Below are 19,057 nucleotides of genomic sequence, written 5' to 3'. Positions count from 1 at the left end.
GACAAACACACGTCCGACTGCTACGCCATCTTGGCAACCACCTGTCAGGTGGATGGATTATCTTGGCAAAGGAGAAATGCTTACTTGGATGAAAACAAATTTGTGCACAACAGAGAGAAGCTGTTTGTGCATATCGAACATTTCTGGGACATTTTATTTCAGTTCATGAAACATGGGACCAACACTTTACATGTTGTGTTTATCTATTTTTTCAGCATAAATCAAATCCATGATGAGAATAATCAGATGAACTGATACCAGACACGGACCTGGTGGCGTAGCAGGAAGATTGGAGTACCATGAACCAAGAGGTTGAGTTCAAATCCCAGGTGAGGACATGTTGAATAATAATGACCGTATAAATGAATATGTACAATCTAATCATACATTTTAAATGCACTGTTTGTGACTATTCCTAATCTTGCCAACAGACAAAGAGCTATGAATGGATTAGTGGTTCACTAATCATGGCCTTGATTGGCTAGACAACAATAACAAGACGCGATGTATAATATATTTTTCTTTGGCCACAAATGTTCCTGCAAAGTTCCCATGAATCATTTCTAGAACATTAATATCTTATGTTCTGAGAACAAGGCAACCATGTTCTGTGTGTGTTTGGTGGGACATTGATGGAATATTCTCCTAACCCACAGAAAACTGGACACATTAATGTTCTTGCAATGTTCCCATGAAACGTATCTAGAACATTCATATCTTAAGTTCTGAGAACATAGTAACCATATTCAGGGTAAGTTCTATTTCACATTAAAGGGATACTTCGTAATTTTGGCAATGAGGCCCTTTATGAACTTGTGGATACCATTTTTATGTCTCTGCGTGCAGTTTGAAGGAAGTTGCTAACCAGCACTAGCACAATTGCTAACTATTGTTAGCGCCATGACTGGAAGTCACTACAGTCCTTAAGCTTGAAAGCAGGCCAGGATATTGTCGCCACTGTTCTCCTGAACAGCACTTGAACTCACTGCAGTTGTTTCTTAATCTTTTTCTTTCTGAGCTCAAGTAAAAACAAACTCAAATGATGGATACTGTTCGCAGAGCTACGTTGGAAGCTGGCCAGTATTACACCTCCCATTTACAACACACAAATAAATCTCCTCTCTGAAGAAACTACCAGCCTTCCCCACCAGGCATTGAACTACATACAAAGCACAGTAGAAAAAAAGAAGGAAGTGAAGCGCTGCTAAGGTACACAACAGTAGATTTTGGTAGACAGAAGGGGCTCTTTGGTAAAATGGGTCAATTGGTCATCAAAAAGAAAGGAGGACCAAGGCACTCTTCATATAAAAACTCAGACTTGTTTCGGCTGCATGCCCTTCATCAGGGAGTTTTTAAACTTTGTTTCCATTTAACATGCCATACAAATAAAGGAATTTTAATTAATTATATGAAGAGTACATACAAAACACAATTAAGATGTTTAAGCACATCAAGAGGTACAATAATTTCACCATTGATTGGAAAGTGTCGCTCACAATAAGTATGGACCATTCTACCTTTTTTTGGCTGTCAGTTCTCTCAATGTATGACTTCAGTCCTGTAAATGTTTTAAAATGAGGCTCCCCTAATCTCCCTAGCCCAAAAAGCCTCTGACTGCACTGCACCCCTGATGGGACAATTACCTATAAAAACAAACAAACTGGTGGTGTGTGCCAGTCCCAGACTAGGATGATGGATGAGAGAATGGAGAGAAGAGAGCGAGGGGGAGGTCTCTGTGGTCTTACAAAACAGAGATGTACAATGACTGCTGAGAGGCTAGTGCTGGGTTGTCACGCATTCACCACAAACGGTGGGAAAGGAAAACAGAACCAACTCCAAACAGTTTGTGGTGGAGATCAGAGAGGGTGAAAATAATTTTGTTCAGTCTAATAAAATACACATAAGAAAACAGTATGCCTCAAGAAAAAAAAACATCTCTTTCCTGTGTGGGAGTAGGTATCTAGTAATACAGGCAGGCAGGTTGAAGTTATCTTATACAATCTCGCCCTGCTTCAGCACTACTGAAGGCTAGAATACTTTTCATTACATAGTACAGGGCTCCCGAGTGGCACAAGACACTGTATCTCAGTGCAAGAGGTGTCACTGCAGTACCTGGTTCGAATCCAGGCTGCATCACATCCGGCCGTGATTGGGAGTCCCATAGGGCGGTGTACAATTGGCCCAGCGTCGTCCGGGTTTGGGCGGGGTAGACCATCATTGTAAATAAGAATTTGTTCTTAACTGACTTGCCTAGTTAAATAAAAAACAGGAAGGCCAAGCTAGATAAATCAGTTGTGAGTTACACTCAATACTGTGTAAGGAGAGATATGCTATCTATCATTTGGATAAATTGACTGACTCGATTTATACACTGTGCTGCACTGTGCAATCATAGAGATATTTCTGAACTGAGCATGGTCCAATGTAAATCATGTAGGCAACCTGACACTGCAGGTTATTACAGCAATGTACAGTAAAATAATGTATTTTAAGTACAGCAGACAGCCATGACATTGATGAAATACACTCGTGTGAACTTTGACATTCCTCCTCATGGTGTGTCTACAGTGTATATCTAACCAGGAATAATCAACAGCTTTGCCCTCTTGTTGACATCTCAGTCAACTTCATATTGAACAGGAGCCAAAATAACTTTGTTAGAATCACATTTCCCCAGATCCGCATCCCGGCCCTATGATACTCGCTACACAATGGACATCATTCTCTTTCCCCACTGTTATCCTGATCTGATCTATGTGATTAGGGTTCTACCCCAAAACAAGGCCAGTGTGAGAAACCATCACAAGACCAGGAAGCAGCTCCTCTGGTCGGCCCCTGCTCTCCCCTCTCCTCCCCTGCAGTAGGCTCTGGACCTAATTAGGCATCTTAGAGTAATTAAACTAAACAGAGCTTTCACGCTCCACTCCTCTCATTCATCACACTCTACTCAAGCACAGAGCCATCCAACTGTACTGTATGTACACAGGCAGAGAGAGCAGCACTATGGCCTTAAAGTGGAGGAAGTAGACCAGTGACCAGTAACTTGACTTGACTTACTGAGAGTTTAAATACTTGTCTCTTGCACACCACATCATGTCCTCTTATATGCTTTACGGGGCTTCATAGGTTAATGTTAAGGTGAACATGTGTCTTGTTGGACTATTCCGAATTAAAGAGCCTCTGCTTTAACAAACCAGAGTTTAGCCTTGGGACAGGGAAGAAGCTAAGATCTGCTTGAGTCACCGAGGATGATGCAATATGAAACAACATCCCATGCTGCTGTTGATATTGGGATTGAGCAGTATAGGATATAAGAGAGGAGGGGACTAACTTCAATCCCCCTTCCTAAATCCCCTTATTTCAGAGCCATGAATCCATGGTGCATGGTATTGTCTTTTAACATCTGCATATCGACATGATCTTGACCTGAGCGGAAGAGTTAAGTGACTGACTTTAAATCACTTTCTCAAAAGATGGCAAGTTTTGAGTCATGTACATGGTTTCTGGGTAGTGTCATCGTAAAGGTGATTTCACTGTGAATGGTGTTATTTGGCAAACAGTAATATACTGTAATGTAGAGCAGACTGCAAGACACCTTTCTACTTACCGATGACAATGAGGGTATAGTTGATGTTAACACTGCCGAAGCCATTGGTGGCTTTGCAGACGTAGGTTCCAGCATCCTCGGCCTCCACCTCCTTGATCTTCAGGCCCAGGCGGAGGATGCGGAAGCGGATCCAGCCGCTGTGGATGTTGCGGCCGTCCTTGGTCCACATGATGAGGGGTGGAGGGTCTCCCTCCACAGGGCATGGTAGCTTGATGGAACTCCCCAGGCGTACTGGCTGTCTGTGGGCCACCCTCTCAGACACCCACGGAGGACCTGGAGCAACACACACAAATTGAGTTGAACCATATGTATGTTCAACAACAGTCTTCATTTAATCTAGACATATAATACAGACTACATTGATATACATCAATAAACCACATATTACTATAACTCATCTCTAATTTGAACTGATTTGATACCAATTGATCTCTGACTTGGGCTGTATTGAATTAAGCAAAAACCCTTGAATGCTTTTTGGGAAGACGTGGGGGCTTATTCATTACCCCTTCTTTCGTCTGATTACCGAGAGATGTTGAAACCAGATTGTAATAATTGGACTAGCCTTGTCATCCATTACAGACAGAGTTGGAGGCTCTGGCTCTGGTTGTGTGTAGCGTGCGGGAGATCAAAGCACAACGGAGAGGGCAGGGCCACTGTGGGGTGGACAGCAGCCCCGCTCCCTGCTCCTAATTGGCTCGGGTTGGCCTCCTCTGATCTGGTGAAGTGGAGCTGGCTCAGACAACCTGTGATAGTAAAGTTACTTAGGAAGCCTGCACAATTCACTGAGACAGCTTAAAGCAGCAGTAGTGCTGAACCGGACCACAACATAACAGAGAGAAACTGAGCACAGTGAAACAACAGAAATTACCAGATGAGTAGAGTAAAAAATGTGGAGAATGCAACGTAATTTAACAAAACAGTTACTGCTCTTAAAATTAGCACTTGGCGTAGTCTGTCTTTCAATACAAATGGTCAGTCTGGTAGCAGTAAAACCTTTGGGAAGGCAGAATAAACAAGACCTCTCTCAACACACACTCAGTCACATTCCAACAGTGCATTTCAAACATATGGTAAACAAGCAGTTCATTATAGAGATGGGGGTGTATAGGGAAGGGGGCTGCAGATAACTCCATCTGGGCCTTTATTGGTCACGTTGCTAACAGATGTGGCTCAACTCAACAGCAGGTAAAGGATCTGGAACCCTGGGCTGCCTGGGGGTAGTAACCCTTCGGGGAGGTGGACTTCAGGGTCTGTTCATTGTAATGGTAACAGACCACTCACAAGTTGTGTGTACCATTTTTATTAAACTGCATTATCAACACACTAATCTACTAGACTGCATAAAGTGGACAGTCAAAGGGTGAGTGTACGTTATCCTTTCACTCCACTCTGACTGCTCCATGAGAGAAGGTGAACCCTATGCTATGTTAAATCAGTCTTACACACACACACACACACACACACACACAGACGTACTCCGAGATACGCACGTGGAGTGCACAGGCTCTGTCGTCCTCTCTGGTCTTCCTGTTCTGCAGCATGCACAGGAAATTGTAAGTGTCACTGTTTACGTCTGTGGGGAGAACGTGACCACAATCTTTTTCGGGTTTTCAGCCGGCCCATATCTCACTCCTCTGCTACCATGAGAGTAGAACAGAGGGACTCAGTGTTCACTCCTCCTCAACAGCCTATCTGCTCAGAACCACAGAGAGAGCGAGAGAGAGGTCACAGCACATGGAGGAAATACCCACTGCCTAGTCTGAGTCTCAGCTTCACTAATTCATAAAGCTAATGAGTGTTTATCTAATGCAATCAACTGCTTCTAAATGTACAATGACAACAGAGAAGCGACCTTCTACCACAGATTAAATAAACTACTAATTTCTATCAACTAACCAGGCCTATAGCAAACTGTCAAAATGCACTACTTCAGCATTATCAGAACAAAGCCTTAGGGGTCAAGTTTTTCTAACCCCACATTCTCTTTCTTCAGTATCATGAGAATGATCTTTTGGAGAAATGTTATTTTCAAAGAGCGCATTGTTTATGCAAGAAGAAGAACAAAGTATTTCTTTAGTGTTGTTGAAGAACTGAAAGCACTCACAAACACTTTTTTTCCCCGCGAAAAAACACTTTGGCTTAATAAACTAGAAGAGGGCTTGGCAGCCACACCAAGTGCGTGGAATGTTTAAAAGCCTTTTGATGTGCTTTGAAAAACAAGACATGAAGAGGTGCTGAAAGTCAAGGCCACCGTCTGTATAACGTAATAAGTGTTTGTGCTGTATGAATGACCACCATCCTCTCCTCAACAGAAATACTTCTCCTCCTCTATCTCAAGGACAGGTTCTTTTAAAAGTGTAGCTGAAATGAAGCCTCAGATGAAATGCTTAGAGACAGAGACCCTCCCTGTGAAGTAAATACTCAATAGGTCCATTGCAGTGACATTAGTTTGTAACTCTGTTACACACTTAGATTCAGTTTGTTCTTCTACATGATCTATGACACACCGCATACTTCAATCTACTCTAAGAAAGTCTGTTCATGTCAGTGGAGGAACCCTGTTACTAAACAGTGGGATGACAAATGGAACTCTGGAAGATTTACATCAAACGGGTCAGCACTTGAGTGTTTACACAACTGGTTTGCGTTATTAGCATCCCTGTAAATGGAAAGCGATACATATGACCGCGTGCATGAGCTTTCCCGTGTTTCCGTAATGGTGAAGGGCCTTATTTTAGCCGAGCTCTGCATTTAAATGGAATCTTTCATGGTGAGGAAGAGGAGGTCTGGCGACTCACAGAATTAGCTCTGTTTTTCTTTGCTCAATTTGGTGATGGATTATTTTAAGAGAAAGGGGCACATTAAACAAGAGGCATTCTTGTGATTCAGGCTAAATATATCTCTGGTTTCATTAACTGTTTGGAGGGGTTAAGCAACTGTTGATTCAACATGAGGACAGAGCTAGAGAGAAACAGAGCAGGGAATCAGAGAATGAGAAAGAAAGAGGGGAACACACAAGCAGACTGTATTAGTCTGCCAGGCTTCAGTGATGTTCAGATGGGCTGGCAGCTCTTCCCTCCTTTCTGCTTTCTACTTCAAAACACCTGTGGATTTGTAATGATGTGTACATGCATTTTTTCCTCTCTACGAGTGCTTTGGTCTTTCTAGTCATCGCAAACAGGTCAATAAAGGAATGACTCCATTGCTGACAGACATTAGAATAGAGAACACCTGGGTCTCAAGAAACCGCACTGGGTGATGCATGCAATACAGTAAACAACACACTTACAGAGCATTCAGAAAGTATTCTAACCCCTTTTCCCACATTTTGTTACATTACAGCCTTATTCTAAAATCTATAAAAAAAAAAAAATGTCCTTCATCAATCTACACACAATACCCCATAACGACAAAGCAAAAATATATATATATATTTTTTGTTGCTAATTTATAATAAAAAAATGAAATATCACATTTACTTAAGTATTCAGACCCTTTACTCAGTACTTTGTTGAAGCTCCTTTGGCAGCGATTACAGCCTCGAGTCTTCTTGGGTATGACACTACAAGCTTGGCACACTTGTATTTGGGGAGTTTCTCCCATTCTTCTCTGCAGATCCTCTCAAGCTCTATCAGGTTGGATGGGGAGCAATGCTGCACAGGTCTCTCCAGAGATGTTTGATTGGGTTCAAGTCCGGGCTCTGGCTGGGCCACTCAAGGACATTCAGAAACTTGTCCCGAAGCCACTCCTGCGTTATCTTAGCTGTGTGAAACAACAGACCCTAAGGTCATTGTCCTGTTGGAAGGTGAACCTTAGCCACAGTCTGAGGTCCTGAGTGCACTTGAGCAGGTTTTCATCAAGGATCTCTCTGTACTTTGCTCCGTTCATCTTTGCCTTGATCCTGACTAGTCTCCCAGTCCCTGCCACTGAAAAACATCCCCACAGCATGATGCTGCCACCACCATGCTTCACCGTAGGGACGGTGCCAGGTTTCCTCCAGACTTGACACTTGGCATTCAGGCCAAAGAGTTCAATCTTGGATTCATCAGACCAGAGAATCTTGTTTCTCATGGTCTGAGAGTTCTTTTAGTGCCTTTTGGCAAACTCCAAGAGGGCTGTCATGTGCCTTTTACTGAGGAATGGCTTCTGTCTGGCCACTCTATCCCAAAGGCCTGATTAGTAGAGTGCTGCAGAGATGGTTGTCCTTCTGGAAGGTTCTCCCATCTCCACAGAGGAACTCTACAGCTCTGTCAGAGTGACCATCGGGTTCTTGGTTACCTCCCTGTCCAATGCCCTTCTCTCCTGATTGCTCAGTTTGGCCGAGTGGCCAGCTCTAGGAAGAATCTTGGTGATTACAAACTTCTTTCATTTATGAATGAGGGACGCCACTGTGTTCTGGGGGACCTTCAATGCTGCAAAAAATGTTGGTACCCTTCCCCAGATCTGTGCCTGGAAACAATTCTCTCTGAGCTCTACGGACATTTCCTTCAACCTCATGGCTTGGTTTTTGCTCTGGTATGCACTGTCAACTGTGGGACCTTATATAGACAGGTTTGTGCCTTTCCAAATCATGTCCAATCAATTTAATTTACTACAGGTGGACTCCAATCAAATTGTATAAACATCTCAAGGATGATCAATGGAAACAGGATGCACCTGAGCTAAATTTCAAGTCTCATAGCAAAGGGTCTGAATACTTATATAAATAAGGTATAAATTAGTTATTTTATACATTTGCAAACATTTCTAAAAAACAGTTTTTGCTTTGTCATTATAGGGTATTGTGTGTAAATTGCTGAGGAAAATGTTTTATTTAATCCATTTTAGAATAAGGCAGTAACGTAACAAAATGTGGAAAAAGTCAAGGGGTCTGAATACTTTCTGAAGGCAATGTAGTTGTACCACACTAACACCATGGCTACACAGGTCACGCGTGTGCATGCGCCATCGTGCGCATGTTGATTTTGTCTATCCCCATCATAGACTTAGACATCGCATCAGTGTATCTGTCCCATTATGGTGTCTGTGAGAGCATGGGCAGCACAATTGAGGCCATCTCCATTTTGAAGTAGTCCATTTTCTTCTTCTATTAGAAGGAAATTGTTGGCAAACAAATTGAAAGGGTGCATATAATATGGTGATTTTTATCAAAATAAGTAGTGAGTCACAAACAAAAGAGGTGTTGTGCAAATACAGAATGCAACTTCCAAATAAAAATCAGTCTGTAAATATGCCATTATAGTTTAACAAACTATATGTCATGATCCAAAAGCAAATTAGTCACAAATGATGATTTGCAAATTAACGCAATACAGTTTTTTTTCTGGTTAATGCAGCATATTTTACAAACATATTTTCTACTTTGCAAACACAACAGTGGTCAAATATGTTTTCGTGAATATGACTGATTAACTCTTGTGACCTGCATCTTACATATTTATGACTTGTATTACATTTGTGAGTTGACTCGCATTTTTGAGTTGCTCCACATATTTGTGAGTTGCGTTTTACAGATCAGTTGTGCAAATGTAATATACAGAATCTAGACTAGGACATCTTCAGTTCTCATAAAAATAAGATAAAAATGAATATATTACAATAACTTTTGAAAATGCATTTGTTTTGGTATCCTAGCTTCCTTTCTTCTTTTCATATCTTAATTCCCTCCTTTCCTAGCTTGCTTTCCTTGATCCCTTTTGCTTCCTTTCCTCCCCTTCTTTGCTTTCCTAGCTCTCTTTCCTCCTATCCTTTCTTAACTCAATTTTCTTTCCTCCTAGCCTAGCTTCCTTTCCTCCATTCCTTGCGCCCTTTCATTCCTAGCTTCCTTTCCTCTCATCCTTTCCTTGCTCCCTTTCTTTCCATGACTTTCTCTTCTCTATTCTTTCCTTTCTCCCTTTCCTTCCCCGGCTTCCTCTCCTCCTTTCCTATTTCCCTTTCTTTTCCACCTTTCCTAGCTCCCTTTCATCCTATCCATTTCTAGCTCCCTTCCCTAGATTCCTTTCCTTGGTGTTTCCTAACTTCTATTCATTATTTCCTAGCTGTCTTTCCTCCTCTTCTTTCCTAACTATGTTTTCATTCCTCCTATCCTAACTTCCTTTCCTCCTCTAGCTTCCTTTCATCTCCTTTTCTCATTTTCTAGCTTTGTTTCCTAATTTCATTATTCCCTTTCTTTCCCTAACTTCCTTTCCTAGTTTTCTTTCCTTTCCTCCTTTCCTACATTCCTGTCCTTTCTCTTGTTCCTTCCTTTTCTCCCCTTATTTTCTTTCCTAGCTCCCTTTCCTCCAATCCTTTCCTAGCTACATTTAATTTCCTCCTTTCTTAGCTTCCTTTCCTTGGTATTTCCCCATCTTCCATTCCTCTTTTCCTAGCTTCCTATCTTCCTTTCCTTGATCCCTTTCCTTCCCTCCTTTGCTATGCTAGCTCCTATTCTAACTCTCTTTCCTTTCTTCCTTCATAGCTTCCTATCCTTCTTTCCTTGCTCCCTTTCCTCTCCTCCTTTCCTATATACCTTTCATCCTTTCCTAGCTTCCTTTCCTCCTTTCCTTATGCTATTTCCTTCCCTAACTTCCTTTCCTTGATCCCTTTCCTTCTTTCCCAGCTTCCTTTCCTCCTACTACAGTAGTGACTTTGGGAATTCTATACTACTACTATTACAGTCAACATAACAGTAGCAGCAAATCAGGGGCCCTATGGTAGTGTCTACCCTAGGATTGGAAGGGTGGGGGTTCGATCCCTGGTCGAGTCATACCAACCAAAGACTTTTGATCTGATGCCTGGCTTTTTGGCACTCAGTATTAAAGGGGAAGTTCACCAATTTGTACATGTAGATTTGTTTTCACTCTTTCTGTGATTGTAGTTGATCCCCAAAACCTTTTTTTTATATATTTTGTTTAATTATAGGGAAAATTGGTAGACACATTTTGCTGAGTGATCACTTGCCATTGTCTACAATGCATTATGAAAATGTGTTTAAAGCATGTAAAAAAAAAATGCTCCAAAACTCTCCAAACCAACTCATACCATCCCATTCTGAATTATTATTTTTATTTTCCACTGAAGTTAGGGAAAGAAAGTAAACAAGGAAATGAAGACAGCTAGGAAATGAGGAAAGGAAAGGAAACTAGGAAATTAAAAGAAGTTAAGGAAAGAAAGGGACGAAGGAAATGTTGAAATAAAGCTAGAAAGGGACCTAGAAAAGTAGAGGTAAGATAGTTAGGAAAGGTTAGGAGGAAAGAGAGCTAGAAAAGCAAAGGAGGAGAGGAAAAGAAGGAAAATTATCAAGGAAGGGAAGCTAGGAAAGAAGGAATGGAAGATAGGATGGACCAATGAATGGAAGCTAGGAACGGGAGATTGGAGGAAAGTGTGCTATGAAAGAAGGAAAGGAGGAAAGGGAAGCAATGATGATATAGATGTTCTTCTTCTTTGTTTTTATGTTTTATTATCTCGCTGCGATAGTGTGTTCAACCATTTTGGATCTTGCCTAGCCATCTTGTCTCAAGAGGACCACAATGGAAATAAGTCCCAGACTTTATTGTGTGTTATCCTTGATGATTTTACTCAGTTGTTATTGAATATGGTCAAATTAATAAACTAAACAACAACAAAAATAGGAAAGGAATAGAAGAGAGGAAGCCAGGGAAGGAAAGGGAGCAAGAAATGGATTAGAGGAAAGGAAGCTAGGAAGGAAAGGGAGTAAGGAATGGATGAAAGGAAGCTAGGCTAGAAGGAAAGATAAGGGAGTTAGAAAAGGCGGGAGGAAAGGAAGCAAAAGGGATCAAGGAAACCAAGCTAGGAAAGGAGGGAATTAAGACAGGATACCAAACCAGATGCATTTCTCAAAGTTATTGTAATATATTCATTTATATCTTATTTTTATGAGAACTGAGTATGTCCTAATCTAGATTATGTATATTAAATCTGCACAAACTGATCTGTAAAATGCAACTCACAAAATACGCGAGACAGGGACAACGTGACCGGGAAGATTTTAATTTACTGGTCATTTAAGAAATCTACTGGACACATATGCATTGGTGGTAACACTTTACTTGACACCCAGTCATAACCATTTCATAATATGTTATAACAGTTGACATAACATGTCGTAACCAGTTATAATATGGTCATTACACTGTCATGACATTGAGTTATTTTATGGCTGGTAATGACACCTACATAAGAGTGTTAAAAAGAAAACTACCACAGTAGTTATTTTATGGCTGGTTATGACACAGCCTACATAAGTGTCGAAACCCACAAAACCTACCACAGAAGGCATGTACCTGATAGGCCTATCTGGCCTATGATGGTCATAATGCTTCTTGACAGTGCCATAAAGTGTATATTCTACAAGTTATTAATAAATGGGGTAAAAAAAATAACATGATTGTAAAGAATTCATTACAACAATGAACCAAGGATTAAAGAAACACATTTTCAAATAAAAGGAAACTTCTCCGCATGGAAACAAAACAAATTTGAATAAAAGTGGGTTTTGACACTCTTATGTAGGTGTCATAACCAGCCATAAACTGATGCAAAACATGTGGTGTACACAGGTGTAAATATATGACAGTGTTATGACCATATTATGACAGGTTATGAGAAGTTATGTCAGCTGTATGACCATGTCATAATGTGTTATGACACTGGGTGTCAAGTAAAGTGTTACGCATTAGGTGTGTAACTCATTAGGGCGTCCTCCCGCGGTGCTCAGAATGACAGAAAACACATTTAGATTATGGTAATTAATCTTAACAAAACATGCAACTCCTGTAATGAAGCAGTCAATAAAATGTCATTTTCAAACATTTGCCAAAATGAAATTCGCGGGAAAAAGGGAAAACACCATTCTACACAGCGCACCTGATGCAAGCAGTATATGAAAGAGATGAAAATATCCTTTAGAAACTTAGAAAGAGGGTGAATCTAAAGATGCAACAACTAGGATGGGTTGCAAATATGACTAGGATTGTGCATTTGGCTTCTGGACAACGAAAGAAAGTTGATATGAAAACCAGTAGAACAGAAGAAAAATGGTATATGAGAAAGTCTTTCATAGGCAGCGCGCGTGGCAAAAGCCCTAGCTAATTATTGAGTTGCGACTGTCAGTGAAAAACATCTAAAATATGTGTGAAGGTAATGTGTCTTGAGTATCATTTAAAATGTTGAGACAATTAGAAGGGAGGTGTGTGTAGCGAAGACAGGGGCGAAAATCTGATATCAACTTTGGAGGGGACAATTACATGAAATTTTCTCAAGAGCAATTCCTGAGGGGGACACCAAAAGTAGTGCTGTAACACATAGCCTACATTGTAATATGGTAAATGTATATTGAGGAACCAAAGAAACAAGGTGTTTGCCGTACTCCTAACTACCGGTACCCAAAACTACACAACTAATCACAACAGCAATACCATTGCCTTTAACAAATCTTAGTTCAGTCACCAGTTTAAGTTGAGAGTGGGGGTATCCATGGCATTTTCCAATTATGTTCCTATTTTACAAGTAAAAAAAATTGAGAACCTTTCATAATGTTGCCAAACAAAGACTCAACAAACTTACCTGAGACTTAATAGAAGTAGCCATAGCCGCGGGCAGAAACCGTCTAAAAAAGCAGAATAAAAAATAAATAAATCATAAAACAAAATATATTCTTTTGTTGAAAGAAATATTTTTCCACAAAAGTAGTGCACTGTGCCGTTAATAGTATTATCAGAGTGATATAGACGTCTGTAGCACGAGCAAAATAAATCATCCAGTATCTTGCTTTGGCGAAAAAGGTAGTTGTATAATTAAGAACAGCACAGTATCTTGCAGGATTCAATAGTAGGGATTGTAAGGGTTGTTGCCCTGTCCCTTTCTCTGCAATTGTCATTCTAATGAATCCAGAAAGAACAAAACCCTGTCTTCAAACATTTACATCAGAAGGTGAAAAGTTATGAGCAAAGACACAAAACATCCACATCAAATTAAATATGTTTCATGACCAAGCAACCACTTTTTGTGCAGTATTCATTTACCATCCTTACAAACAACTTCATGGAAATGTACATTACTGTATTGTACATAGGCTGGTCATCTAGGTTTGTACCTGTAGACTTTCTATCAGCATAAAAAAAAAACACACAATACAGTAATTTAGTACATTGAGACATCAAGTGGTTTGTGATGATTTGATGTGTCTCAGTTGGCACAGCATGGAGCTTGTAAAGCTAGGCTTGTGGGTTCGATTCCCACGGGGGACCAGTGCAGAAAAAGTATGAACATGTAAGTTGCTCTGGATAAGACAGGAAACTCTGAGGGCCTGGAATAGGCTAGTTGATACAATGTTACAAGTTCGCTAGAGACAGCTTCATGTCAGATCCAGTTGATTGATTACATACAATGTTGCATTTCACAAGTGATAGCTTAAGTCAAGACAGATAGAAAGAGAGGCAGACAGGCAGTGTAGAGAGATGCATATGATTGAAAGAACCAGCATTTTCATCAGTATCATTGTGTTTACTTGATATCTACCTACACAAATAGCTAGCGAGAACAAAATGTTAATAAGATAAAAATTCATTAAAAAGATTTAAAAGCAATACAAATAAAAGTTGTCCAGTAGGCATCTATTTTAATTAGTTGACAATGGTAGTTTTCTAGGCCAATGGCTGCATTGGCCAATGATCATGGTGTATCACTGTGTCCATATGGCAGAGGCTGGTGCTCTCACATTAGTTGAATTTTAACTTTGATATTTTTATCATTTTAATTCAGATTTTTATGATTAACCACGTGACAATGATTTTGAGAAATGAAAACGTTATTATTTAAATGAAAGTGTTCCACAAAAATGCACATATGAAAATCAAAGGCTAGGATACATTGTATGCTTCCCCAAACTTGAAACTCATGTGCTGCCTATTTAGTTTTATAAAATAATTGCCTCCAACTTTCTATGGTCTTATTTTCAAGCAAGGTAAGACATGCTTCATAATATGAAGTAAAACATTCAGGCTTCAAACAATCAAGTATGTTTTGAAATGACATACTGCCTCCAGCACACATTGTAAAGTGGTGGGTGATGGCTGGTAGCACAGGTTTTTCTCACAGTCAATTTGGCCAGCAACAATTTTATTTATCTGCTTTTCATTTTATGGGTAACACTGACCAAGGCCACTCACAAACATGTGGAGCAACTCACAAATGTAAAGCAAGTCACAAATATGTAAAATGCAGGTCACAAACGTAATCTGAGGAGTCACAAATGTTGTTATATTCACAAAAACATATTTGACCACTGTTGTGTTTCCAAAGTAGGAAATATGTTTGTAAAATGTGCTGTGTTAACCAGAAAAAAACTATTGCATTTATTTGCTAATCATTTGTTTTTGTTAAAGATTACTCATTTGTTTTTGGATCATGACGTATGTTTGTGAAACTATATGAGCAACAAAACCGATGTGTGCAGAACTATGGGGCAAAACAGATTGGTTAAGTTAGATTTTTGAAAACATGTAAACTATATTTAGTCTCTGAATGTTTATTGAAAACATAAATACAGTTGCACAATGAGCTCTTGTTGTCTCTCAAATACGTCATTACAGTTGTTGGTTCACTAGATAACGAATTGTAGACATATTAGCATAGACATGACATGAGTCAAAACCCCTCAAAACAAGACATGGTATCAATAACATTATAAACTGGGGGGATCGAGCCGTCAATGCTGATTGGCTGACAGCCGTGCTATATCAGACCATATACCACAGGTATGACAGAACATTTGTTTTTACTGCTCTAATTATGTTGGTAACCAGTTTATAATAGCAATAAGGCACCTCGGGGGTTTGGGATATGTGGCCAATAAACCACGGCTAAGGTCTGTGTCCAGGCACTCCGAGTTGCGCATAAGAACAGCCCTTAGCCGTGGTATATTGACCATATACCACACCCCCTCGGGCCTTATTGCTTAAATATACAACTAGCTGAAATGAGACACCTATGATTCCCTCTTGTCATTGTTGCTAGCTATTTGACTTTCGTATAATTGTCATGACGTTGTCAGCCAACCCGTCTATAGGAAGTCCCACCCAGTTGACTTCTTGAAAATGGTGAAAGTCCTCAACGGCGCAGCCCATGCTAAAACCTGGCTTTTGAAACTAGAGTCCGACTAGAGTCCTCCGTCTATCTCTATGATCCCCACCAGACTCGATCATGACACCCAGGTTAAAATACAAAAAAACTGTGAGCCAACTATATTCATTTGGGGACAGCTCTAAACACACATGAAACATTCATGAATTAAGCTAGATAGCTGTTGCTAGCAGTTTGCCCTGGGAGATTAACATTGATTGGGTTGTTATTTTACCTGATCACGCATATATATCAACATATATACATGCGTATATATGACATATATATATATATATATATATATATATATATATATAGATATATATATTATATATTACATATATATCACGCATATATATCCACCTTTTTAGCTGGTTCTTTGTAGAATTTTGACCCGGATCATATAAATATCATGTGTTTCTCTACTTCTGACGATTAATTCACAGATAAAAAGGGAAACCTAGTTAGTTATCCTTATATCTCTCTTCATTTTTCAAACAACCACGTGAGTTTGTATCTTCCTGATATGCAATAGGGGACTTGTGGAGCTTCTCAAATTGAACCAAGTTCTATTTTAGCGCTTGGCTATGCAGATGTTAGTTCACGCACGCTAGCAGTGTGGGGGAAATTATTGAATAACATCTATGTGTACATTTATTTTGAAGACTCGCGTGGCCGGTGGCCGGTGTGGTTTGCATGTAACTCACCCACTCATAAAAGTATTTGCTCTCAATCTCACCAGAGAACCCATGTTTTCTCTCATTTCTAACAGTCCCATGCCAAAACCATGAACCATTGACAGATTTGGATGAGATCAAATATTTTGGCTCTAGCAAGACATTGTTCAGTAACACTGATCCAGCTTTACTCTCACCAATCCTAGCTTTAACCATTTGAAAGTAGCAAACCACTCTTGTTCTGGATCAGTGCAACTTCTTGTCCCACCAGTGAGAGGGAAGTCCTCAGTACTGCTTGTCTGTTTCCTTAGTGAAGCGTACCAGTCTCCAGACAGACGCAGGCATAAGTCTTTTATGAGTGGGTGAGTTACAGAAGGAAATCAGTGTTTAATGGAACCTGTAGTTCCAGGGAAACATCATCCTCCTGTCCATCTCTTAAAACCTTAGGCAAACTTTAATATTTAAACAAACAGAATGGATGGCAAAAGAGAACCAGTGGGATAGTATGTTACCCACAAATAGTCTGTCAAAGCCAGCCAAAACAGGAGGAGAAAGAAAGGTGGATGTGAAAGAAAAAAATACATGAAAACAAGAAACCGAACCCAGGACCAGAGACTTTACTTGAGACTTGAGAGGTTGAGTAGAGAGGGAAGGTGAGGCAGTCAACATGGCATGGGGAGTGTGTGAAAGGCCATAGCTTCTGTTCTGAGACCACTGCTGCGCCGGGCTATACATTTCACAAGCACAGATAACAATCACTCTGAGAAAGAGCCATCCTGGCGACTCAAGAATAGAGGCGGGGGAGGGGGACAGCGATAGGGTAAAAGTGGGAGGACAGAGGGAGAGAGGGTGCTCTGACAGCAGTTGGGCAGCGGAGGGTAAAGAATGCTGTCTTTTCTTACCACCTCAGACGTCCTGCCCAACAACTTCACCTCGTCTGGTAATCAATACCTTTTATTTTCTCCTCTTGCCTTTCCAATCAATAGATAAGAGCAGGGTAAGACCAGACCAGACCAGGGGGGACAATGAGGCTTTCTTTGGCACCATCTGATGTGGGCTGAATAGCCATGGCTACAGTGGTGGGAATGGCAAGAGAGTAAGAGCTATTGGGTGACATGAGACCATGGAGAGAAAGCGCAAAAGAGAGAAAGAGGGAGGCAGTGAACAAGAGGGATGGAGAAAGAATGAGATGCTCCTGCCAATCTATGTTTCCAATGTTAATTAATTGAAATATAACTGCTGCCACTTCAAAGCAGAGAGGAAGCTGGTTTTGACAGTGATTACGACAAACACCAGTGGATCTGCCTCCGCTTCCTCTCCTAATGGCCCCATGCAGAACAATGAGCTCCTGCAGGCTCCATCAAATGAACAGGAAGAAAGGCAGAAATTACTCATAAAGTGTCATAAAGCTTCTGGAAACGTCTCCATCACGCGGTCTACCCCTAACAGCCCCTACTGTGGAGCCTTTGAACTCTGAGCTGCTATATTTCATTAGGCTTGAATACCTTCTACCAGCCCAGCTCCTGCTGAGGGAAGAGAGTGTGTGTGTATGTATGCTGGAGTCTGTGCTGCAACAACCACAGGACCAAGAACATCATAATCGCATATCCACTATGTCATCCTCTCTGAGTCTGTAGAAATTCAGGAGAACTGTATATCAATACAAATAATTGGTGCTATATAGCATTTAACTGGTTCATTTGAATAAAGCATGCTTTGAGTGCCGGAACAAATTTAAATGCCAACCCCTTTGCACATTACCATACGTTGCTGTTGTACTGAAGATCTGTAATGTAACATAGAGCACATTTGTTCATGGACATTGGTTTGCTGCTCCTCTGAGTGTGTGTAAAGGCCTCGTCTGTCATGCAGCCTTATCTCACTCCATTAGGCCACGGCATGGTGCACACACAGGAGCAGAGAGCGCTTAGGGGCACTAATCAGGAGAGAGGGAAGGAGGGAGCGGAAGGGAGGGGGATAAGGACAAGAGATGGGTAAAGATAGGAAGAGAATGGAGGGCAGTGATATATAGGGTCACAGTTAAAGAGGGAGAAAGGAAGAGAAAGTTAGAAAGAGAGGAGCAGGGTGAAGGTTAAAGCAAGAGAGAGAGGTTGATTTAGAGGGTGGCAGAGAGTAGAGGCAAAGACTACAGTGAGGCCTCCTTTAACACACAGCTTGTAGGGACTCGGTAGAGGAGATTTGGAGGGAGTGAAGGGGATTAGGAGGGTCCAGGCGGCAGTAACCAGGAATCTCAACAATCTCACACCCTGCTCCCCGCACCCTACCCTGATCTGGGCTCAGCCTGGATTGGTCTGGGCATATGACACAACAAAACCTAAAAACCTTTTCTCTCTCTCTGCTCTTGCTTGTATGGGGGGACAGTAGAGGGAATATGTGCACCTGTTTCTTGCTATCCTTATCATACGATTGGAGAGAAGTGAAGCGCATACAGTAGAATGAATGTGGACACGCACACACAGTTTTGGAGGCAATATAGAGTCATTCATTTGCACGTCAGTCTGTCTACTTCACATACTGTACCACAGTGGGTTAAAGATTAAACCACTCACTAGATTAGGGTTTAACTAATACTCCTTCCTCCTCAGAAATCAGTCTGCCTGGTTTCTTCCCTTCGCTAGCTACAGGGGTC

At 40.9% G+C, this 19,057-nt stretch overlaps 1 protein-coding gene across 1 annotated transcript in view; it reads right to left on the bottom strand.

Moving 5' to 3' along the window:
- The window catches only part of LOC106598245 (fibroblast growth factor receptor-like 1), a 59,231-nt gene that overhangs the window by 25,856 nt on the left and 14,318 nt on the right, over nucleotides 1–19,057 (bottom strand). The window contains exon 3 of the mRNA XM_014189338.3: nucleotides 3,608–3,880. Coding sequence (XP_014044813.3) covers nucleotides 3,608–3,880 — 273 coding nt within the window. The remainder of the gene's footprint in view (nucleotides 1–3,607; nucleotides 3,881–19,057) is intronic.

This window comes from Salmo salar, chromosome 01 (genome assembly GCF_965601325.2).
Source record: "Salmo salar chromosome 01, fSalSal1, whole genome shotgun sequence".
Taxonomy (NCBI): Eukaryota; Metazoa; Chordata; class Actinopteri; order Salmoniformes; family Salmonidae; genus Salmo; species Salmo salar.
The sequence above is the reverse complement of the archived record's forward strand: the minus strand, read 5'-3'. Positions and strand labels throughout refer to the sequence as shown.